This window comes from Azolla caroliniana, unplaced genomic scaffold (assembly GCF_043228905.1).
Source record: "Azolla caroliniana isolate FFs.n. ecotype wild unplaced genomic scaffold, voAzoCaro1.0.p SCAF_21, whole genome shotgun sequence".
Taxonomy (NCBI): Eukaryota; Viridiplantae; Streptophyta; class Polypodiopsida; order Salviniales; family Salviniaceae; genus Azolla; species Azolla caroliniana.
The window spans coordinates 2,275,151-2,301,210 of NW_028230456.1; the positions used below are offsets into that span (position 1 = coordinate 2,275,151).

Sequence of the window (26,060 nt, forward strand, 5' to 3'; positions counted from 1 at the left end):
CATGACAAAAAAACCTGGACCCGGCCATAATATGGACGAGGGAAGACATACATACATACATACATACATACATACACAGGGGATGCTATGGTATGTGATCATGATCGTCATCACCATCACCATCACCATCATCATGATCATGAATCATGAATCATGATGATGATCACCATGATGATCATCATGATCATGTCGATCTGCGGGGACACACACGCACACATACACACGGGGAAACACAAGCAGAAACGGTAGGGGCGGCGCGTACACGCAATTCCCAGAAGAGCTCGCGGGCTCCCTCAGAAACGGAGAGCGAGACTGATTGGATTTCTTAGAATTACAGACAAAACACCCTCCGACACGCGGTGACTGACGCAGATTCCTCAGAAGCGGACGGAAGTGGGGAGCATTGCCAGAAGCTGCAAGAGATTGCGACGGCTTTCTCAGGACCTGTGAGAGGGAGAGGGAGAGATCGCTTTCTCGGAAACGGGGAGAGGGAGAGCTAGAGATCTCTCAGATACAGATAGTGAGAAGAGAAATAGATAGATAGATTGATAGAAGAGAGAGAGAGAGAGAGAGAGAGAGAGAGAGAGAGAGAGAGAGAGAGAGAGGCGTTTCGCAGGACACCCAAACGATTCTGTAAAGGTCCATTTGGAGAGTGCAAAGCCATGGACATCCTTGCAGTTCGTCACTCCAGTTATGGCAGAGGCGATGAACAGATCTACAAGCAGTGGTTCGATTATGCAGATCAAGGTAAAAACCTTTCTCTTATAATCCCTTGACAAAATCCTCTTTTTGATTTAGATTCTCTACGGATCTCCACAGTTTCCTGATCATAAACGGAAATTTTGTTTACTGCATTTCCGTTGGATTTCAGCTGTGCGGTTTGCATTTATCATTTCCCATATCTTTATAAGAATTGCAGCTTACATTCTTGCTTTGGCAAATTCGTCCTGGAAATGTTGCTTACAGTACAATTAGATCGTATCGCGTGTTGATTTCATTATTTTGTTAGCTTCTTTGTAAACTTCAAACTTACTTTGCCACTTTGATCAAATCATGTCGCTTCCATTCATCATTACATTATTCTTCTAATTTTGTAAGATTATAGTTTACCTTACTTGCATTGATAAATCTTCCTGGGGATGTTTGTCTACATTTCAATTTGATCATAGTGTGATTTTCATGGTTTACAAGACATTAATTTAGCTTTGTAAGGATTACTTTTCCTGCCCTGATAAATCACCAGGGAAATGTTACTCCCATTCATTATGTCCTGTGATTGTAAGGTTCAATATTAATTGATTTCTTTAGGGAAATTTTGTTTGACATTCAATTAGGTCCAACTTTGTGGTTTGCCTTCATTATTTTGCCATGAACTCCTCAGCTTTGTAATGATCATACTTACTTTGCATGCCATGCCGAATCTTTAGAAAAACTTTGTTTACAGCTGTTTTAAAATCTAGTTTTGTTAATTTTCATTTATCATGTTATCATCGTTTCTTTGCCTTTGTAAGGTTCAATCTAAATTTGCTCGCCTGGATAAAATTTCAGAGAGATTTTGTTTGCAAATAATTTTGATATTGCACTGTTAATTTGTTTTGTGATTCATGCCATCATTTCCTCTGGGGTTGTAAGAATCAAGCCTACATGCATGACTTCCTGAATCTTCAAGGAAATGTTGCCAAAAAGATTGTGCCCAAGGTTTCAGCTACAACGCTTAGCCTAAATGAACCAACTTATAACATGTAATTGATTAGGTAACGAAGAAAATAACTAGCTTAATACAATACTCACTAATTCCTCTTTATTGCCCAAAGAATTGAAAGTCTCATATAGATGTTAGAAAGAACTCTCCCTTCATCCACTTAATCAACTTTAGAAGGATTAAGTAGGAGCTCAAAAAGTGGACTTTTGATTGTGCGTACAAACAAAAAGAGAACCTTTTGTGGAGAGTCAAAAAATAGCTTTTATACTCCTCTTTACAAAATGCTGCTTGCCATAAAGGCCATGGCTTAGCACACCTGACTGGACATAAAGTGCTCTTTCAGAGCATGTGCCAATGCATAAGGGATGTTTCTACATTAATGCATAGGTTTTTACATAGTAGGGTATGTGCTAATGCCACGAAAGATGCACAAGAAGTGTAACATCTTGAGGGTACTTAAACATGTTGTTTACAGTTTAATTAGGATTATCCTACCTTGATAAATTAAATTCGTGTGGGAGATATTGTTTGCATTTCATTTACATCTAGCTGTATGCATTGCATTCAAGATTTTACCATTATTTCGTTGGCTTTGTAAAGATTGATTTTACTTTTGCTTGCATTGATAATTCATTGGGAGGAATGTTGTCTACAATTTATTTAGATCTAACAATGTTATCTCATTCATGTTTCTATCATTTCCTTCGCTTTGTAAGATCAACATTATTTTTCCTGTATTGATCACATCTCATGGAAATGCTACTCACAATTGATTAAAGTTCATTGTTTTACCATCACTTCCTTGGTGAATAGATGGCGATGGTCGGATAACAGGTGCAGATGCTGTGAATTTCTTCTCACTGTCAAAGCTTTCTAGACCAGACTTGAAGCAGGTACTCTTTTAAGTTCAGAATCACATGATTGTGTCCAATGAAACAAATATATATATATATATATATATATATATATATATAGAGAGAGAGAGAGAGAGAGAGAGAGAGAGAAAGATATATTAACGTCTTTTAAGAGGCCAAAATGGCCTGTAAGACCAAATAAGAGATTACATCTTAAGTGTTGTCTCGTCTTTGAGAACAAATCAAAATAAAATAAATATTACACAGTAAATATAAAAGTAAATAGCATGAAAAGAAAAGAAAAGAGGGAATCTGGTTTTTTGGCACATGTGAGATCCTTAAGTTAGGTATATTGTAGCTTTTGTCTTCAAAAGATCTCTAGCATAGGTCAATCTAGAATGGAAATGTCTTCGAAGCGAGGGGAAGCACCTAGAGAGAGAGAGAGAGAGAGAGAGAGAGAGAGAGAGAGAGAGAGAGAGAGAGAGAGAGAGAGAGAGAGAGAGAGAGAGAGAGAGAGAGAGATTCTATTATTGTCTTCAGAGGCGAAATATGACCTATGAGACCAAAAGTATTACATTTCACGTAATACATGTGAAAGAAAGAAAGATTCTATTATCGTCTTTGGAGGTCAAATATGACCCATGAGACCAAAAATATTACATTTCACATTGTACATGTGAAAATGAATAGCGACTCTCGATGTTCAAGAACTTTACCAACGAATGCTACAATTGAGGGTGCACATTGTGATTGTAGCACATTCATTCCATCTATGATTTGAAGGAACTTCAAGGCCAAGATATTTGAAACATTCTACGCATTCAAGTGGCTCATTATTGTACATAATGCATGGTTTATCTTTTTTTTGGCTCTTCACAAGCATAATCTTTGTTTTAGAGTTGTTAACACTTAATTTAGTATGCATGCAAAACTTTTCCAAAGCCTTCATAAACTTTTGTGCGTCTCCTATAGTATTTGCAAAAAGCACTACATCATTCGCATATAACAAAAGCATAATGGCTACATTCATAATGACAACTTCTTCAATGCCTTTTTCCTTGACAAACTTGACAACCATTTCTTGCAACTCATCAATGCATAGATCAACTAGTGTTGGTGAGAGTGAGCATCCTTGCTTAACACCAATAGTGTTGAAAAAATCTAAAAGTCTATTGCTCCTACGCACACAACATATAACCTTCTCATAGATTTGGGAAATTACAAGCATATATTCACTTGGTACCTCGTGTTCTTCCGTTCGCCTTCAAAGATGCTCACGAGGTACCATATCAAAAGCTTTTTTTGAAGTCTACGGAGGCCAAAATGGCCTATAAGTCCAAGATTACATCTTAAAAATTTGTCTCATCTTTGAGAACAACAAACCAAAATAAATGCAACTAAGTAAAAAAAGCAAACTGAAATAGAAATAAGATGTGATTAAAGAATCTCATCATCTATACATGTAAGGTTCTCAAGCCAGATGTATTTTACTTTGTTCTTCAAAAGATCTCTAACTTGGGTCAATCTAGAATGGAGAAGTCTCCGAAGTGAGGGAACCGCTTGCAATGACAGGAGATAATGGCCTTTATCTATCGATGAAAAGGATGGGGTGATCGTGATCACAAGGCTAGGGTCTTCATGCACAAGAAATCGCTATTGCCCGATCTATTGTAACCCCGTTGCAATATCCTGTTTGGGAGCCGATTTGTATCTGTAATTGACCGTGTAGCATATGTGCACAATGTTCCAAAGTTCTCTTTGAGTTCAGGATTGAGTAATTTTGTTCTTTGGCTAAATTCTTAAAATAATAGAAATGTGGAGAGGAATCTTGCTGAGCTTCTGGGCAGCAGTCATTTTGACTAGGTACTTGCAGATTATGAATCCGTTTTTTTTCTTATGTGTACCTGGCACTTGTTAAGGATATAGAGAGTGTCTCGGATAGACGTTTATATTCATTTCTCTAGTACCATATGTTGTTCTCATAGATGAGAAAATGTTGTAAGATATAACCTCATTTTGGTAGTATAGGCCATTTTGGCCTCTTAAAAGAAGTTAATATAATTTTCTTTCTTTTCTATGAGCAGAGAGATATGTGCAGATTTCTGTGTGGTTTTCTGAATGATGTCATATGAATTTTGAGTAGAGACAGATCATTCGTTGTCTTTGGCAAGAGGGTGAGTACAGTGAATGCAAATGGATGACAACTCACTCTCAGATAGGCAGTGTAATCCTGAATTGATTTAAGAGGGCCAACCTGGGTTATTTTTTCTTGCATTCTCTTAATTTTCAAGAGATTATGCAATGAGTTATAATTGATATTTGAACTCCCTGTTAGACAATTTATTCTTTGAGCTCGTTGTGCCATAAGATGCATGTCAGCTGACTGTATCAGAATATTGGCCCTTTTCTTCTTTAATCTGGTTGTGTACATTTTAGAGGCAAGTCAACTGGTTACCTTCATTCCATATAAATAAGTCTCGTGACTGGATAAGGATAGCTATTTATTGGAAACAAAGGAAGCTGTGAAGGCATAGTAGCATCTGTTCTCAGTTTCTCTGTTGGTATCAGAAGTTGACTTCAGTTTTCTCTCTCCCTCTTTTTATTATTCATCTCATTCTTGCTACATTGCCATCTTGCAGATGGTTTAGAAGCCAATCCCCTATATTTAGGAAACAAGGAAGCTGTGAAGGCATAGTAGCAGCTGTTCTCAGTTTCTCAGTTGGTATCGAAATTGATTTCAGTTTTCTCTCTCTCTCCCTCTTTTTATTATTCATCTCATTCTTCCTACCGCTGCCATCTTGCAGATGGTTTAGAAGCCAATCCCCTATATTTACTGTTTATGACTTGTATATCCCTCTTCTTTTCAATATACAATGAAGCAAATCAAATAGCAAGGACAATTTACTATTGTCATGAGGTCTTTCAGATAGAGTTTCATGAATGACCTGTACAACAAGAAGATTCCATGTGTTATTTTGTGGTTGACGTTGCCGGAGATTCAAAGGAAAGTTATGTGTTTTAGATTTTGATTTTAGGGAACAGAGGTAGAAAGTATAGCAACTACTATGTAGTGTTGGAAAATATTCATACTTTCTGCTACTTGAGTTGATTGATAGTTTTTTAAACAGAGAGTCTATACAAGTTCTTTGAAGGTGCAATTTCTTCAAATTATCTTCATATAGAAACCTTGGACTTGCAAGGCAAGTGCAAGGAATCAAGATTCAAGGATGCCAAATAAATTGGTAAGATGACATCCAGAGTTTCTAATCCTTGTTTTTGAAGGAAGAATAGGAAAAAACGCTTCCACCATGTGCAAGAGAACAAATGAACTAGAGCTTTATTGAGGATCCATAGGCTTGCGATGAGAATGCGTTGTTCTTTTTTCGGAGGTACAATTTTTTTATTTATTTCTTTGAGTTGGTCCAAAGCTAATAATGTATGGTGATGAGATGACTCTTTCACAAGGATAATGTGGATTGTTCTAGACATTCAGGATAGACTTGGGGCTATGTATTGAGATTCTTATTTGAACAGAAAAATTTTCTTTACTAGGTCTCTTGATTGTAGTTATTATGAGCATTTGAAGTGGTGGTTGAAAATAATCAAAGCACATAAACGGTTCTCAATATACAAGTAATAACTTGCATTATATCTTAATCTTGTAACTGACATCTGGTCTTAACGAGATGGAGGCATGTTAGGACCTCCCAGAAATGGAAGCCCATTTTAGAACCTGAAGGGATGTCAAAACCTTATGGAAGCTAGCAATGACATCATCAACGTGACATCAACTTCATTTCTAGTGACAAGTTTTAGTCAAGAGTGGTTGTAGGTCTAACCTTTTATTGTTGTCCATGGAACTCTTGAATCTCAAATCTTCAAAATTAGAAGCCAAATTTCGTGTGCTCATCTATGGATAGCATAACTCTTTCAAATGCCAATGTATTAATGTAGGAATTTGTCACAATGCAATTATAGAAAAATAAATCTTAAATTTGAGCCCTTTATGAATCACTGAAACTGGCCTTAGGAACTTCTTGATGGTGGTAAAACCCTGATTGAACCGCTAGGATTGCTTAATTTCACTATTGAAGAAGTTTTATGTAAATGAAGAATGATCTATTTAAGATTTTATATGTGCTATGGCTTAATTTCACATCCTGTAATCTAAATTGCTCCTGAAACGAAGAATGTGAAAGGTAAAACCCAAATGCTTTTGTATTTCTTTTAATAATGTCTAATAGAAGATAATACAATAAGATAAGACACAAACTCTAGAAATACGGACAACAGTTTTAGCCTATTTCAGCAATACAACCCATATCTAGAGCTTCGAAAGTATTTCTATTGAGCATACAAGCAAAGACAGTAAACTAGCTATGATTCCTGCAGTTTTTTTTTCTGACATCACTCATTCCTCTCTAAAACTGAAATTTTAGTTTTGGTCAAAAGAGAAGTTTGTTTGAATGAGAAATTCTTTCTCACGCTGCCCAGTGTCACCTCTCCAAGGAAAAAACCACTTATCACTCACTTACATGTATGTAGGGTCTCATCTAAAGTGACTTTATAAGGTACAGCTGTTCAATTGAGTGCACACACCTCTATGCATCAGAATCAAATGCTAATTGGACTGATCGCAGGGCATGCCAACTCTGGCTCCTCCAGTCTACGAACCATAAGCCCTTGACCTTTTCATGTTGGCGATGCAATGTTGGCTCGCTTGATTTCAAGATTTTGTATGAGCAAGTAAAAGAAAATATCATAAAAGAGAACAAACATATCATATTTTGGTGACCTTCATGTTTATCAATCTTGATTTGTGATTGAGATTGCTTTCTCACAAGAGTAATAAGTATGGGAAATTGTAGATACATGGAATGTTAGTTGAATCTTCATGGCTTGTTGTAGATGAATATAATAGTCTAGAGCCATGTACAATCCAACTTTTGACAAGGACACGGTGATTGCAGTTCGTCAAGGAGAAGCCATACTTGATTTTGCTGGTTTGACATTCTTTAGTGTGCTTGTCCTGGCATTGAGCTTTGTTAGATAGCCCGCAATGGAAGGCCTAAAAGAACTATATGCCAGTATTTTGTAGATTGACTTGAGTGATCTTTTCCACTGATGTAGTACCATGGTGGCTGATTTTTCTTTTTGCACGTTGAAATGTCTCTTTACATCTGACTCTGCTGGACAGCAGAAATTAGGCCCTGGCTGCTCGTAATTCTCAGAAAATTAGAATGTCACTAGAAATGCTGGGCCCAGAAACAGCAAAGTGAATACATTGGAGTGCTCATATCTGGCTGAAGCTTTGAAAGCATTCTAATTTCTAATTTATATTTTCTTGAATAATTTAAAGAAATTTCTTAAGGGTCTCTCAGCTTTAGGCATTACAGTGTATCTTGTATGCTCCAATGAATTAAACTGTTTGGGCGAAAGGTTTATGAATGGTGAATCTAGTGTTATACCACCAGTGTTGCTTGTTTTGATCAGTGTTTTTCTTCCTCTTTGCTGCTGCCTCTGTTTCCAATATTTCTTTCTTCTTTATTTTTCTTGATTATGTTATGGACTTTTTCATTGGCATTTGCACTATTTATAGAGCACCACATCTTGTAACTCATAGTTCTGCATCCCAAGTCTCCTGTATACAAGTATTTAGGTGCTCAAATTATACAATAACTATACTCATTTAACGATATTCACAGGAAACACATTTTATGCATCTGATTTATCTCTAGGGAAATATGGAATTCTAAGAGTTAACAGGATATTTCTTTCTTGCTGTGGAGTTGATTTATTAAGAAACTTATCCTGCAGGTTTGGGCAGTGGCAGATTCTAAACGACAGGGATTTCTTGGGTTTCAAGATTTTGTAACAGCAATGCAGGTTTTGAGTTCGTAATACTTAATTTATTATCTCTCAGATTATATAGGACATCCGTTATTTACGAGCTATTTCATAGAATGTTCTACAAAGAGATTGTTTGACTCAATTGCAGATAATATCTCTTGCACAAACTGGCAACCCCATATCTAGTGACATACTCATCGGCCATGGTATGTGTACCTTATATCTGTTTATCCAACATGGTTACATTAATATCTGGTTGCATTTTCTCTAATATTGTGGTATTGTTATCTTTGCAGATTTAGAGAACATCAGTCCTCCCGTCATGGAAGGTTTAGATCAATTACTGTCTGTAAGTAAAACATGTATTGTAGCTTGTGTATCACATTTCTGCTTCTAGTCTGATATATGAACTTCCATTTATATTAACTATTTGTTTCATACTTTACAGAAAAGCCGGATCCCACCAACAGTAGATGTTCATATGAATGGTAGTTAAACTTCATTCATTTTCCATGTGTGGACACCATATTTATGTGTTCACTGTCAAAGTTTGGGACCAGGGTTGATTCTCTCTTAAATTATTTTCAGGTACCTCACCACAAATCCAATCCACTACGTCACAATGGTTCAACCAAAAACCAACAAAGAAGGTGCATGTCTCTTCTATGAAAATTTTCCATGTCTTCTTAATTGAAGAGGCATGAATGAGAAACCTATTATGCTAGAATGCATTGTTGTAGACATTGCTTCAAGAAAAAACTAAAAGATTGAATAATGTGTGAATTTTTCTTACAGATACCAATGTCAGATGTGACTTCAGTTATTGATGGTCTCAAAAAACTTTACGTAGAAAAACTCAAGCCACTGGAGGTCACCTACCAATTCCATGACTTTGTTACACCCCTTCTGGTAGGTTTAATCCCTCAATTCCCTACTTATTTTACATGGGTATATATGTAGTTCTCAATAAATTATGGAAGTTTGAATACTTCATCTGTTGAGTATGTTATTGCCATAATGGATTTATTTATAAAGAGAGAACATCTTAATTCCTCAAGAAATAATCATGAGGTAATAAATGGATGGCAGCCAGAAAAGAGGAAGTATAATAAGAATTTCAAACTAAAGCAGTAATTTGAAAATGAGTTAAAAAATCAATTCAAATTTGATTTGAAACCGTGTCTTGGTAAATATTTCTTTCTTTGTGTACGAACCCGTATTGTTGGATTTTTCTAGTTCACAGTAGAATGTCTATTGTATTGTGAAGGTAAATCCTTTATGAAAAATAAGCTACAATAGGTTGCATGATAGAAATTTTTTCTCACGTGTCAGGCTCTTTCTTTGCATGTTTCATATTGTCTGTTTTTAATTATAATTAATTTAACAGACTGAAAGCGAGTTTGATGCTAAGCCCATGGTCATGCTTCTAGGCCAGTATTCTACTGGGAAAACTACATTCATTAAACATCTTTTAAGAGCAAACTATCCAGGTAAGGGAAAATGGAACTTTTCTATGCTAATTATTTTCACTTAATTCCTTACTTACTTTTTGTTTTTGGTTTCTTTCTAGGAGCACATATTGGGCCAGAACCCACAACTGACCGTTTTGTTGTTGTGATGGTGTGTTATAGTGTTAATGAAATGTTAACCTCTTGTAGTGCATGAATCTTTCATTATTTCCTTATATGTTTGTATTTTCCATGGAATTCTTTTATGAAGGGAGGGTCCGACTATCGAAGTGTACCAGGAAATACCATTGCAGTGCAAGCTGACATGCCATTCCGTGGATTATCAAAATTTGGAGGAGCTTTTCTATCAAAATTTGAATGCTCCCAGATGCCTCATCCTGTGAGTTTACTGATGTATGTGTCATCTACCGTCTTCTCAAAGATTTTTTAAATGATTAGTTCCTGGGTGCCCTTTATATGATAAGCTATTGGAACATATCACCTTTGTGGATACACCTGGAGTGCTTTCTGGAGAAAAGCAAAGGACACAAAGAAGCTACGATTTTACTGGTGTGACTGAATATTTTGCTGCTAAGTGTGATCTGATATTGCTCTTATTCGATCCACATAAGCTAGATATCAGTGATGAGTTCAAGAGGGTCATTGGTTCCTTGCGTGGACATGATGATAAAATAAGGGTGGTCTTGAATAAGGCAGATCAAGTTGACACGCAACAGGTGCAGTGACTACTGTATATTGAAGTGTTCTTTCTGGAATTCTTTGTTTGCAAAGTTTTTTTAGCAACAGATCTCTTTTTCTACAGTTGATGAGAGTCTATGGGGCACTTATGTGGTCTCTTGGAAAAGTTCTGAATACACCTGAAGTAAATCGTGTTTATATTGGGTGCGAATTTTTTATCTGGTCATATTATTTATTGGTATTGACAACCAATCATAGCTTGACTGAGGACCATATGAATTTTGGACAGATCGTTTAATGATAAACCCATTGATGAACGGGCTGTAGGCCCTATTGGTAAGGAACTCTTTGAGAGGGAGCAAGAAGACCTTTTAGCAGATTTGAAGGACATACCGCGGAAAGCGTGCGATCGAAGAGTGAGATTCTGAACCTATTTTTCAAACTACTGCACTATATATATGTATAGCTCTCTATATATAATCCAAGTAAAGTATATGTATATAGACAGAGTTCTATGTTTAGAAAGCATCCATCACAAATATGTGTCATTGTACATTTAGGTCCTTACAACTTTATTTACTTCTCCAGATAAATGAATTTGTGAAACGAGCACGGGCAGCAAAAATCCATGCTTACATTATTGGCCATCTGAAGAAGGAAATGCCTGCTCTCATGGGCAAAGTAAAGACACAGCAGCGCCTAATAGACAACTTGGAGGAGGAATTTGGAAAGGTTTGTACTTTCTTTCAAGCATTTTAACTTTCCATAGAAGTTTTGTTATTGCTCCTTTACACACTCTTTCTCATGTAGTTACATAGATCATGCATGTACATGATATAGAATATAGGACTGCACCGCGTACCATCATTATCATTTAGTACATCTGTCATTGCATTTATAATTCTACATTATTTATCCTTTATTTGATGATATACGAACAGCAGACTACACGTGTTGTACTTACGAATTTTCTCATAGGTGGGCTTTTGGCCTCTACTGTGCTAATATAACGTTATTGCTTTTCCTCTTCTTCTTTCATGCACCATTTCAAGCCATTTTCTGGATATAAATATTGCACTTCTCTATGTTCATGAAGGTTCAAAGGGAGCATCACCTTCCAGCAGGAGACTTCCCAAATGCTGATCACTTTCGGGAGATCCTTTCTGGTTACAATTTTGACAAGCTTGAAAAGCTGAAACCGAAGATGATTCAGGCTGTGGATGACATGCTTGGCTACGACATTCCAAATCTCCTCAAAAGATTCCGAAACCCATATGACTAAGGATATGGAATATAGAAAATGAATCGACAATCAAATACCATAACCGACATGTATAGCTAATGAGATGGTTCAATGTTCTCGGTGTGGACAGCGATAATGCAAACTACCTAAGAAATGCAGTGTGCCTTTATGGTGCTTGATTGAGGCTTGCATTTTTATTGAGGTTGGTTGTAAATTATTCAAGCAAAACAGTGCTTGGATATTTCTTATTCCTAATATATTTGTTGAATACTATATGTTGTAATGTTATGATTTTGAGTGACCAGTCATTATCAGAAAAGATACACATCTTGCAGAATGGGGGAATAAAGTGTGCTAGTTAGTACTGGCTCAATAGTTGTGTCTTAGCTCATGAACTAACTAAATCATATCTGCGAATAAGAATCAAAATTGTTATGTACTGTTAATTCATTCATGCCTTCCACTTGGATGTATCTAGTGATAATTGGATATTTTTTACTCCTACTCTGAAACATGCTTCATTTGATTATATCTATCTTAGCTCATGAACTAACTAAATCATATCTGCGAATAAGAATCAAAATTGTTATGTACTGTTAATTCATTCATGCCTTCCACTTGGATGTATCTAGTGATAATTGGATATTTTTCACTCCTACTCTGAAACATGCTTCATTTGATTATATCTAACATTATTTTCTTGAATGCAATTAAGAAGTTAGTGTTGAAAAGAAGACCGTGTGATGGAAAGAGTCAAGGCACGAGTTTGTGTAGTCATTTGGACTCCAACCTTATTTTGGAACTTGGCTTTTAAGCATACCAATAGGAGTGCTTACAATCACCATTAGACCAAATATATCTGTTGTAGATTTTAAATGTGTTTCTGGCTTGGTAACATATGTTGGGGTCATGTCGCAAGTTTGTAATATTTATACGAGCAATTAAGTAAGTATATGAATATGAGTACCTCAGTTGAGGCAAGACAACTAGAAGAATAGAAATGCAAGGTTACCTTGAATGAACATTTGTAGAGGATGTATACAACATGGAATGGAAGAACAATAAGACAATGGTTATGGAGAATGTTGGAGAATTGAAAATGGTAAAGCTTTTAAAAGTTCAAAAAAACAATATATTCTGATTTTAATACATGCATTATTATTCCACAGGTTGTGATGAATGTGGTTGAGATTGATGATTGTGGAAGTAGTCCATGATTGAATTGTTTTGTTGGTAAGGAAAGCAAAACCATAAGATAAATTAAATGACTATTAAATGTTTCTTGTCATAATAATCATTAATTAGCAAGCATTCTTCACACTCACTTGTCTAACCTTGGCATATATCGTTTGAAATTTATTCACTTCTTGTTATGATATCCTTTCTCTAACAACTCAATGCCTAACAGAACAACTTATGCTCATGTGATATGAACCTTTGAATCAAAACTTGATTCATGCATACCACCAAATGTTGAAGACATTTTTACATGTTGGAAATAACCATTTGCTCTGCCTTAAGTTTTGCACATTGAAATCGAGCTATTGAAGCATCTATTCATTTTCACAAGCAGAACAACCGCTCGAGGAAAGAATCTCCAGTTGATCCAATAAACAAATTGCCAAATTAAATATTGCTTTATGGAATGGGAGTGTAGGGTCACTATCACATTTGGTGCATGTAATGAAATAGAGAAAATCCAACAATTTTTCTTATGCAGTCAATTGGCCCATTGAGGTGCTAACCATGCAAAGAGTATACAATGATATCCTAAAGGTCAAGAATATGCTTGACCACAACTTGCCAAAACAAGATTGGAACTCCCTGATGATGCTATGAAGTATGTGATCATCTAGGATAATGGTAATCCATAATCTTAGCGTATAAGGTAATTTGTGAGAAGGATGATGACTTATTAGACAAACATGATAATCCCCACTAAATAGATGAGTACATATGTTGTGTGCAGTATTTTCACGTAGAGAGTTTTTGCAACACAATAGCAACATAGGAAGGAGTCATGTACAAGATGATAAGTAGGAACAAGCAACTCTCTCTCTCTCTCTCTCTCTAGGGATCTAAAGACTACTACGACTCCAAACTCAATGCTCTCTCTCTCTCTATCTAGGGATCTAAAGATTACTACGACTCCAAACTCAATGCTCTCTCTCTCTCTCTCTCTCTCTAGGTATCTAAAGACTACTATGCCTCCAAACTCAATGCTCTCTCTGTCTCTAGGTCATATTTGACCTTTGAAGACGATAATAGAATCTATCTATCTATCTATCATGGGCTAGGCCCTGTCTCATAGATCACAATCTGTTTCCCATGGACATTAAAAGGATATCTATCTATCGATCTATCAATCTATTGCGTAGCTCCCACACCATCCAATGAAAACTAGTTAGTCGCAGTATGATGCATCGCGGGAGGGGAGGAGATCCATGCATGCATGGTATGCCGATGTGCCACAAAATCACATGTGTACATTATATAGATATTGGTTGAGAAGAAGAGAAGGGAGAAAGTGGAGTGGGTGGTCACAAGGAAGAGTTGACGGCGCTTCTTTGGAAAGTGTTTTCCCATCTCTTGTTTTTCTTCATATTATTGATTCACAAGAAAAGAAAAAACCCCTCTCTTCCTCTCCTCTGTCTCTGTCTCTGTCGTTCACTCTCTGTCTCTCCCTGTTCGCGTGCTCAGGTTTGGTCTCCACTCTCTCTATCTCTCTCTTCCATCGATGGATGGATCCAATGTTTTTTTATTTCTTTCTTCCATCGATGGATGGATCCAATGTTTTTTTCTTTACTTTTTTTTTTTCTTCACTGAGAAGAGAGATCTTCTTCTCTAGCAGTTGTGATGACCATTGATGCCTTTTTTCTTTTATGATTGAAAGGACTCACAACCTCTCTCTCTCTCTCTCTCGCAATTGAAATTGCTGCCCATCATCCTTTTCATTGAGTTGATAGCTAATGGTGCAATGTTACCTATCTCTATTGCACATGTGTAAACATCTTTCTTCCTTTTCATTGAGTTGATAGCTAAGGGTGCTATGTTACCTATCTCTATTGTATATTTTCCCTTTGATGAAGTTGAATTCCACTGTTTTTGCATATTAAAATATCCATTTTGTCTCCCTTTGATTGCAATTGCATTGTATTCTCACTACATTTTTAGCTATGATGCATTTGCATTGTATTATGACTGGATTTTTAGCTATGATGCGATTGCGTTTGATCCTATGATATGTGCACACATCTATCTAGATTTGGTTAGCTTTGGTGAGTAGTATAGATTGAAGGTGAAGGATTGGTGGCCGTCTAATTGTTGTCAATGATCCATATATTGTTTTAGCAATTAGTTCAAGCTGAATTGAATATATATATGCAACCAAAGACTTATAGGGGAAGAGAAAACATGACGGAGTATATTTGTGTTATTGTCACTGTGTAGGTGGGTGAAAAACACGTGAAAGGAGAACAAACTCTAAGAGTAGAAAGTTATTGCCTATCCAGGTTCAAAATCAATCTCTTCCTACTTAATTTATTCTTGCTCGTGAACAATTTTTTCCCAAAAATCATACTGATCTTCCATTAGGTGGTAAGAAAGAGAATGCGGATGGTGGGATTAACTGGGGGGATCGCGTCAGGGAAGAGCACAGCTTCCACTGAATTTCAGACTCGTGGATTGCCCATCATCGATGCTGACAAAATCGCTCATGTGAGATACACATTTGTTTTCTATGTATGAGAGAGATGATGTATTATTGTTCTCTGGAGTGCAGTAACCTCATTGATTGGTGTAGAAAACAGACATGATATGATTCTTCTGTGTGAGATTGTAGAAGGGAGTCTCAATTTGTTCTTGATTTGCCACTATTCTTGAAGGAAGCATAGGTAGGTTTCTATTTTTTGACGGGTTTCCTGACGCTGATTGTTCCTTCTTTCGTAAAAGGCACAATGTGCATACCTTGGAATGCCTCATTGACATATTGACCATCATGCTCTTATTCACCGTTTCATGCGTAAATCTGACCTGATTATCATTGAGTTTTTGCCATGCAATTCTGATGGAAGGTGTTCCATTGTGCTGCATAGAAAATGTCATAAACAACAATTTTAAAATGATAGCCATAAGATGTTTGGCTTAAAACATTGAATCAAGTTTGATAATTCAATAAATCTTTCCATGAGATAGTTTGATAAAGTCTTATTTATAAACCTTCGTATGATCAAATTACGTTTCTTTTATTTTTTCAGGCAGCATTAAGAAAAGGAACGCTTGCCTACAGGAGAGTTATTGCAGCCTTTGGGAATGAGATTCTACTCGAAAATGGGGATGTAAACCGTGCCCGACTTGGAGAGATCATCTTCTCTGATCCTGTAAAACGCAAAGTGCTGAATTCGTAAGCTTTATAAATTGGTTTTTGAGCTTATATCTAATATTTGGTGTGGTTTTATAGAGTGTTTATTTCATGAATCCCAATATATTGTTTCAAAAACCATTTTACATTGTCATTATTAAAGGGCATGTAGGTAATACCTTATCTTCTTGTTGTAGGGCCATGTCATTCTCAATAGCAATGGGAATCTATTGGGAGATATTCAAACACTGGATTAAAGGGACTAGGGTTGTTATTCTGGATATACCGCTTTTATTTGAGGCCAAGCTGGATAGACTAACAAAACCCATTATTGTAGTATGGGTGGATGCTGAAACTCAAGAAAAGAGACTTGTGAAGAGAGATGGGATTTCTAGAGAACAAGCAACAAAGAAGATTGTGTCACAGCTTCCATTAGATTGGAAGCGTGATCATGGTAATGTTGTGATTGATAACTCTGGCACATTAGAGGCATTGAAAGATCAGGTCACTGATGTATATGAGCAAATAACAGTACCTTTAAGTTGGAAAGAGCTCGTTCTTTCAAGGTCAGGCGTGTTGACAATAGTTGTTACCGTCTTTTCCTTATGTTTTCTTATAAGATGATGCCTGTAATCGATATATACTGATTCTACACCACTTAAGTTTATAATTTGAACATTGCATCTGATACGGTGCACATGTTCAGCAAAATTTTACTTCTCTATTATTCTGGAGTTGATGATACACGTTAGAGAACATTTCAAAATCGTTAAGTCTGTTGATTAGTAAAATTGATTTGTAAATGTGCCCTATTGATTAACCACATGCAGCATATTCCAGTCATGTGACGTTTGATGGATTATGCCAGAATATGTTCGATGCATTTGATTTAACACATTTCTAATTCATAGCCAATAAGGCGATGTCGAACAAATTTTTTGAGGTTTCCATCACCAACCATGTTGTTCCGGATGGTGGATTTCAAACAGCTCTCACATATGAATTACATATTCATTTGGCGCAGCCCACAACCACTCGTACATTAGGGTGGGAAGCATTGCAACAAGTCTTTCTTGCACGCCATCCTCCATATCACAATTGATCCACACTCCCTTCACCACCTCACGCGCACCATCTACCTCAAACAACCACTGCATCCCTAGTGTTTGGATTGGAGATTCCCCAAATACAACACCTTTTACCAAAACACGTCTGGTTGGTCGATCCAAAAGGAAAAGCTCCCACAGACACTTCAATCAACACCTTTTTTTAGCTCCTGCTCACTAATCCTAACGAATACCATTTTCTTCTTTCTAAACGTCAACCACCAAGACAAATAGAGAATAGGATCACAAACACGACCATCCACAACTTATCTTTCTACACCCTCATTTGCCACAAAAAACATCTCTCAGGTCTAGGTCTCTCATATATACCACCAAGCATTTTCCTGAATAAAACAAGCCTCATGTATTCCTTCAAAGCCTTCTCTAGATCTCTTCATCTCTGTTGTTTCTGTTGCCCTAACAATAATTCTCTCACCCCTTTTTGAGTTCATAGCCCTTATTGGAATCCAAGTCATATTTACCCTCAACTTATCAACCTAGGTGAACTGTCTTTTCTTCAATCCATTGCATCACCCACAATCACCAAAATACATTATTGTTCTCATGCTTCTCCCACTCTTGTTTTCAAAATCAAGATACCAAGGCACAATCAAAAGCCTGTTCTCCAAGAATTACATGTCCCCACTGTCTAGAGACCCCTAACAAAGTATGATATACTGCAGAATCAGGATCAAAAGGCATTTCCTTCATCATCGATATCACCTTGTCTAATTGTCCAGCCCTGCCATAAGTATTTACTAAACAGGTATGGTGCTCTATATGTGGTGAAATTCCAAAGTGTTTGCTCATGGACTCAAAGTATGTCCGACTTTCATTTAATACACCTGCACGATTACAAGCAGAAAGAATAATAAGAAAAGTTATAGAGTCTGGCTCTATGTGTTCAGCCATCATTCGATAAAAATTAAGGAAAACATCTTTGGTGGATCCGACCTTCGAATAGCCTGTGATTAATGCATTCCAAGATACTAGACCTCGGACTGGAAGTGACTCAAATACTCTCTGGGATGCACATAGACAACCACATTTGGCATACATGTTAACTAAGGTATTGCCAAGGTCATCCATATCTAGTAGCCCTCTCTTCTCGATCTCGGCATGAATTTCAATACCTAGATTGGAGGCTCCAATGCTGCCACAAGCTTTTAAGCAACCAATGAAAGTAACAACATTTGGGGAGACACCTTCCACTATCATTTGCCTAAAGCAGTGAATCGCCTCCTTGCCACAACCATGTTCTTCATATCCAGTCAATAACATCGTCCATGAAACTACATGTCTATCTCGAAGTTTATCAAAAGCCTTTTGGGCGGTGGCAAGTGAGCCACATCTAGCATACATATCCACCAACATGCTGCAAACAAAGTGATCAAGTAGTAGCTTATTTCCTTTAATCATAGTATGTATTTCTTGGCCCTTCTTTATAGCTTGCAGGGTACTGCAACTCTTCAAGACACAATGTATAGTAACAGCATTAGGAAAAACTCCCTCGGCCTGCATTTGTACAAAACACTTCAGTGCTTCCTCATTGTGTCCATGCTCACTATAACCTGTGATTAGGGCAGTCCATGAAACTATATCTCTATTTGAGAGTCCGTCAAATACATGTGCTGATGATATCAAGAATCCACATTTACCATACATGTCAACCAAGGAGCTACCAACCAAATTATCTCTTTCCATAGAATCCTCTCTTTCAACACATTGTGCATGTATTTCTCGCCCTTTTTCTACATCCCGTGTGATACTGCAAAGTTTTAAGGCATAGACTAAGGTGATCTCATCAACGACGATTCTCTCAAGTTCCATACATCTAAAGCACCTCATTGCTTCTTCAATATTTCCTTGTTCAGTATACCCTGCAAGTAATGCATTCCATGATGCTGTATTCTTATGTTGAAGCCTTTCAAATACTTCATATGCTTTTCCAAGCATCCCAAATTTGGCATAGGTATCAACCACAGTATTGCCAATCTCAAGATCTCTTTCCAATAAGCCTTGCCTTTCAATCTCAGCATGTATTTCTTGGCCCTTTCCTATTGCACCTATGCCACTACAAATTTTCAAGACACAATCAAAAGTGGCATTGTTTGGTCGGAAACCCTCAAATTGCATCTTATCAAAACATTCAATTGCCTCATCAAAGTAATCATGCTCAACATATGCAGCAATGAGTGTAGTCCATGAGACAACATTTCTGATCGGAAGCTTATCAATTAACTTTTGTGCTATATTAATGAAACCACATTTTGCATACATATCAATCAAGGCATTACCAACTGTAAGGTCTCTTTGGATCAAACCTTGTCTTTCAATCTCAGCATGAATTTCATATCCTTTATCTAGAGCTCGAATTTTCCCACAAGCTTTTAAACCACAAATAAATGTTGCAGCATTCGGGTGAACATTCTCAAGTTCCATTTGTTCCAAACACATGAGTGCTTCATCTCCATAACCATGTTCACCATAACCTACAATTAATGAAGTCCATGCAACCACATCTTGATATTGAATCCTTTCAAATACTTGCTGAGCTAAAGTAAACAATCTGCATTTAGCAAGCATGTCAACCATAGCACTGCCTACAAATCTTTGTTGTTGGAGCCCTTGTATCTCGATCTCTGCACATATTTGTTGACCCCTCATTGCATTTCCAATGCTTCCACAAGCTTTCAATATGCAGACAAATGTAGTAGAATTTGGAATGACACCTTTGAGTGTCATTTCATCGAAACACCTTAATGCATCCTCGACATGCCCATGTTGAACATACCCTCCAATCAACACTGTCCAGGAAATAACGTCTTGATTTGGAAGCTTATCAAATACCTCTTCTGCACAACTCAGAAGACCACATTTCACATATGCATCGATCAATGTGCTGCCAATGATAGGATTCTCTTCTAGCAAGCTTTTTCTTTCAACTTCGACATGTATACCTTGAAGTTTATTTGTGGCTCCTATGTTAGAACACGCTTTCAAAACACAAACAAATGCTGTGGCATTAGGTGGTATACCCTCCCTTTGCATTCTTTCGAAACACTCTAATGCTTCGTTGCCATGCCCATGTTCGGCATATCCAGAAATTAGTGAAGTCCAAGAGACAATATCCTGGACCTGAAGCTCATCAAACACTTTCTTAGCATAATCAAGAGAACCAAATTTTGCATACATATCAACTAAAGTACTTCCAAGGCGAGGTTCTGTGTCGAAAAATCCTAATTCCTTGATTTGGGTATGTAAATCTACACCTTTCCTTAGATTTCCCGATGTAATGCAGGCTTTTAATATGCATATCAATGTGGGAGCATTAGGAGCAATACCTTCAATGCACATTTGATGATAAGAACTCAAAGCTTCATCTCCATATCCATTCTCAACATAAACATCAATAAGAGTGGTCCAAATTACAACATCTCGAACATTAACTACATCAAATACGTGTATTGCTTTGCATAGAAGACCACATTTAGCATACATATGAATCAAAGCACTTCCAACAAATGGGTTGTTTTGAAACAGCACAATACTATCAATTTTAGCATGTATATCACCACAAATTTTCGCATCCTTGAGATCAGAGCAAGCTTTAAGCAAAGAGACAAATAGATATGAAGTGAAATGCTGATGATGAATATTGCTGCCTTCTCCTTCTCTTTGTTCTTGTTGTTGTTCAAGTTTCTGATAAAAAAGCTTGATAGCATCTAAAGGTTTCTTGCATTTCACATAACCAGATATAAGAGCATTCCATGAGAGATGATTACCATGAAACAATGTATCATAGATTTTCCGAGCAACAAGGATATTTCCCATAGCCACCAAAACGATGACAAGATTGTTCCCCACTGATGGGTGGCTTGAAAGACCAAGCCTACTAGCAACTCCATGGAATTGCAGAGCATATCCATGGTTGTAGCAGAACTGGTTTCTGATGTCTTGGAGAAGGTGAGAAAAACATTGAACGGAGGGTTGTGCAGGCATCTCGAAGGTAAACCCTGTTCAGCTTCCATGTCTGCAAAGAAAGAAGAAAGAAAGGAAGAACTGAAAAAAAGGATTGATTATTTCCTCTGTTTCTACAATTTACAAATTTCACATATTATGTTAAAATAGGCCACATTTGGTCCCTAAAGAGTGCCTCTAGATTTAGATTTAGATTTAGAGACCCCCACCAAATACAATAGAAATTAGAGGGCATAATAATAATTGGTTCAAGAACTTTAATGACATGTTAATGATGGGCCGCTCTTCACGTTGGCCTTTCTCCTGCATTGCGGGGCTCCCTCTACTTCTCATCAATTACCCCAAATCAAGTTTTGAGCTCCTAGGATGAGCAATTTTATGCTCTCTTTCCTCTCCGACCGCGTATAGATAGTTCCAACTTGTGTGCATGTTATCTTTGCATGTAAGTAATTGTCATAAGGCCAAACAAGCCCAAGTGTGGATGTCTATAGGTCAAGGATTTCACCCCACCCCAAGCACAATAAGTTTATGCATCGATTCCATTATGTTCAAATATGAATGCATACATACATGGAAGAGAACAATATTTGTGCTTTAAAGAGATGTTTGTAGAACAAGCCCAAGCATGGATGTCTGTAGATCAAGGACTTGCTTTCACCACCCCACACCCCAAGCACTTTAAGTTTATGCATCAACTCAGTACTTGGATATTTGATGTTATGGTCGAATGCTTCACTTGCAACTGAGCACATTGCCACTAGCACATTGCCTTCAACAGCTCCAAGTGCCTTGATTTCAAAGATTACGTTCAAATATGAATGTATACATATGTATATGGAAGAGCGCATGAGTTGTGCTTTCCCTATTTTTATTCTTGTAGGAAGTTTTCAAATGTCCCTTGGTTCCTAAGCTCACGTGCACATCAAAAATGAGTTTCAAAGGTTTGGGCAAATAATGAAATTAGGTTAGGGACATTTGAGGGTGTTTGAGAAAATTTCTCAAATATCAACAAACACCAAAGATATATTAATAATTTTGAAACTCCTCACATAAAATCATTCAATCATTGGAGAGGAAATGATTGAAGTCACATGTGTGCTCATGGATTATTTGATCGCCCTAACATGTCTCGACAAGCCATTTACCATGCCATTTGGCCATTTGCATCACAATTATGCATTTTGATACGGATGTTGTAATAGTCTACAAATAATATGGTCAGCTCAAATTAATTGGATCTTCGCTTTGTGGCACACAACCACCTATCAATGTTGTTATGGATTTCTACACCTAATATGTAGAAGATCAACTCCAATCAACATTTGCTAGCATGGACTTGAGTCAAGGAACGTAAAGTATATCTTCTAAGCACTTTTCTTCTTACTTGAGTCTTTACATAAAACAAATTTAATTCCTTTTGTTGGATACTAGAGATGATTGCAAATCATGCCAAATACACCTTCAATGTCCCTTAAGTTCCACCTAAACACAATCAAAACAATTTGGCCCAATAAAGATTCAATCTCACATGGTCCTAAGAAAAAAGCAATGCAATTACAACTTGGTGGCTTGAAGTGAGGATTACTCTGGTTTACTTCAATAACTGAACCATGGCCAAAATAAGTTACTCTTGTGTATACCAACAAAATTGGCCATATATGTAGTTCCTCACATGTTTGGATTTGCAAGGTGCGCCTATCATCACGATAGGTATATGTGAAAGTTGTCCCGTGCTTGCATGGTCACACTATAATTCTTGTGTCCATTCAATATGATTTGATGAATAACATTTCTATATCCCTCTCTCCCAATTCATGACTTACACTAAATTTAAAAAATGGATAATGTGTTGTTATTTTGCCTTGAATATCTTACAAATGATACAAGTGCATTTCTCCAACAGTTCACATACATATTAGGTACCTCATTTAAATTGAATGGATAAGAGGCTATCATTAGTTTTTTTATGCAGTACAATTTAATATTGCTTTAAACTCCTCAATGAGCCCACTCTAATGCGTGTTCATACTTGCCACGAAGTGTGGATGATTCTTTCTGTTTGTGTAAATACCAAGTTTGCCTAGATCCATTGCAAACCTAGCAAGAAGCTTGTTATATTTCATATCCACATCTTAAAATTTTGATTACCTCAATCAAGCCTTACCTTTATGTTTAGTTAGCTAGATACTGACCTTGTTCCTTTCTACCACTCTTTTTGTAGAATGATATACCGGATGTGATTGAAACTCACAATGTGCCCTACTATCACACTCTCATAGTGTATGTAAGTCATCCAAAAATGTTGATGCTTTCCAAAGACTAATATATGTAGACATTACAAATGTAAACCACTTCAGTTTCTTCATCTTCACTTTATTGCCCCCTAGTTCACAATCTTCATGTAAAGGGGGCTACATATAGGTTTACACATGTCATGGCCACCACATGTCAACCACTTTAGCATCACCTACATTATCTTTTGATGCCTCTACTCCATGTGAAGAATCCTACTTTTAAGCAAGACAATATGAAATTATCTTCGTTCTAACTCATCTATTATATTCACCGAGTTATTCTATCATAGCTCATTCCCCATGCCAACATACGTGCAATCCCGTAAAAAGATAGATGTGCACATCATAAACATATATGAAATACTAGCATGGCATATGGCAACTCACCAACCAACCATCAAACTTACACTGCTAGCATTTTACAATGACCATGATAGGATAAGAATTCTGCCAATTGTCGCACCAATACGTTTCATGCTCAAGAGGAAAGGTTAAGGGAGCCATGAGCCATTAATGGAAGATAAGGGTTTGTGCACATGAGGTTTGAAATAATAAAAATGTGTTAATATGTATAGCATTGAGTTCCAATGAAATAAATATATTTCATATTAATGATTTAGGGGGTGATTTTGTACAAGTTAAAAGTGGAGGCTAATTGAATCACATTTGGGTTTCCACACTAAGTGTTACGATCCAGGGGATGTTTGCATGTGAAGGCTAAATCCCACCACTACATCAAAGTGTATCCTTGGGATACAACAATTTGGTGTCACATAATCAACTGGAATGAGAACCACAGAGATAAATAAAAGCACTTAGATAAGAGATATCATGTCGTTCCTCATTTTGATCTGCTCCAAAGAAAACACCTTTTGAATGTAAATCATACACTAATGGGAAAAAGTTCCTACAAAACTATTGTATATTTTCCAGCAATAGAATGTGTTTTTAGAAAATTTCAATCTCTTATCATCTACACCTAGGATCCAAACATATTCATGTAAATCCACTCATTCATTAACCCAACTTAAAAAATCGTTTTTCAAAACTAAATTGAGAGATTGTATTTACATTTTCCTCCAAGTCATCACTCAATAGGTTCAAGGACAAGTTCTTCTATAGAAGTAACACCTAGAAAACACAATGGAACTACTTTAATTGGAATTTCATTCTATGGTGTGCTTATTGTTGGGAGGTTAATGGATGCCATAACTTGCATCCATTCCACATGCCGATTTTCCATGGGATCAAAAAGACCACCCAAAAAACTGTTAACTTTTGAAAGATTTGGCAACAACTAGATATAAATGCCTTGATACACTATGATACACAAAGTTATAGGAATTACTTTAACAAATAAAGGTTTTGAAATTCAGTTTTGGATACACAACAACTAGATATAAATGCATGGATACATTATGAAACACACAAATTGTGGGAACTACTTTAACAAATAGAGGTTGTCGAAATTCTGTTTTGGATGATATGATTCATATCAAACAACTATTTGATGGCAATGGCTTTAGAATGAAGACATATTTTGGATCGTACATGTTTTTGCTATACAATGATTTAAGAAGAGACCATATATTGGTTGGTTCATTACATTGTTTGTTGCTAAAGCAATTTGGGTTGTTATATCTCAACTTTGGGCCTCATTAATTGACTAGCAATATTTTGTCACCATTTAAATGGGTTATCAAGTAGAGTGTTACAACTCTACCCACCCCATCATATTAGCTTGTGTTTGTCTATCTTAGGCATTGGGAGATGTGGTATACTTGGAGCCTGAGAAATGGGTTCACGTTTGATGGATTTTAAGGGGAATACTTAGGTTGAAAGAAAATTAAGTTTGTGGTTTCTGCAACTATGGTGTATGGGCACCTTGTCCCTAGAGGAGTTAGATTTATGCCATTTAGTATTACAACACCTTAGAGGATTTACCTTGCAAAGCTAGATATGAAATAGAAGTGGATGACTTTATTTTGTAGTTTCTTTTTATATTCATCAGTTATGGCTTTTTTGTGTTGAATTATTAAAAGTTGAAGGGGACAGAAAGAGCAACCATTATACCTTATATCGCATCAATAGGAGAGCTAAAAAAAGTATGATGAGAGATGTTATAAAATCAAATGGTTTGAGGTCAAAGTAGAGCGAAGGTTATTCTCAACCATTGAATCTAGTCATAATGTTTTGAGGAATAAGACCATAAACAAACAAGATAATGACCTATCAATCAAAATTTTAAATATGTGTGTGCGACATCTCTAATTTGAACCATCAAACTTTTAATCATAAAACTTGTAGTGATTTTATCGGTACAATATCACATCTTAGAGACCCACAAGCCTACATATTGACACCTAGAGTTTCTACTTTACTCAATCAACTTTATCCATAAGGCAACACATTACGTGGTCAATATGATGATATGCAAGGTTCGGGTGATGTTCGATGGCAAAGGCAAGTGGCCTTTAAGAACCAATGACAAGACTTCACTTATTTTTTGATATAATTTTTGGT

At 36.6% G+C, this 26,060-nt stretch overlaps 3 protein-coding genes across 4 annotated transcripts; 2 read left to right on the top strand and 1 right to left on the bottom strand.

Annotated features, from left to right (window-relative positions):
* The first annotated feature begins 244 nt into the window (after positions 1–244).
* Positions 245–12,133, top strand: LOC147850288 (EH domain-containing protein 1-like). Its single transcript, XM_087336348.1, has 17 exons — positions 245–520; positions 580–747; positions 2,516–2,595; positions 8,374–8,442; positions 8,555–8,612; positions 8,703–8,755; positions 8,855–8,894; positions 8,995–9,056; positions 9,202–9,315; positions 9,794–9,896; positions 9,977–10,026; positions 10,126–10,254; positions 10,340–10,591; positions 10,678–10,757; positions 10,843–10,969; positions 11,142–11,285; positions 11,650–12,133. Exons 2-17 carry the CDS (start codon positions 663–665, stop codon positions 11,833–11,835), a joined length of 1,632 nt encoding a protein of 543 aa, XP_087192474.1. The 5' UTR covers positions 245–520; positions 580–662; the 3' UTR covers positions 11,836–12,133.
* Positions 12,134–14,426: 2,293 nt separating this feature from the next.
* Positions 14,427–16,883, top strand: ATCOAE (dephospho-CoA kinase family). 2 transcript variants are annotated; one of them, XM_087336287.1, is made up of 5 exons: positions 14,427–14,496; positions 15,247–15,308; positions 15,391–15,513; positions 16,053–16,198; positions 16,354–16,883. In XM_087336287.1, the coding sequence occupies exons 3-5, from the start codon at positions 15,406–15,408 to the stop codon at positions 16,778–16,780; spliced, it is 681 nt and encodes a 226-aa protein (XP_087192413.1). In that variant the 5' UTR covers positions 14,427–14,496; positions 15,247–15,308; positions 15,391–15,405; the 3' UTR covers positions 16,781–16,883. The 2 variants fall into 2 exon arrangements, with proteins under 2 accessions (XP_087192413.1, XP_087192414.1); XM_087336288.1 differs by having other exon boundaries at positions 14,478–14,496; positions 16,085–16,198.
* A 1,190-nt stretch (positions 16,884–18,073) lies between these two features.
* LOC147850290 (pentatricopeptide repeat-containing protein At2g39620-like) lies at positions 18,074–21,334 on the bottom strand. Its single transcript, XM_087336285.1, has 2 exons — positions 18,217–21,334; positions 18,074–18,107 (listed from the first exon to the last, which is right to left on the bottom strand). Exons 1-2 carry the CDS (start codon positions 21,262–21,264, stop codon positions 18,099–18,101), a joined length of 3,057 nt encoding a protein of 1,018 aa, XP_087192411.1. The 5' UTR covers positions 21,265–21,334; the 3' UTR covers positions 18,074–18,098.
* Between the last annotated feature and the right edge of the window lie 4,726 nt (positions 21,335–26,060).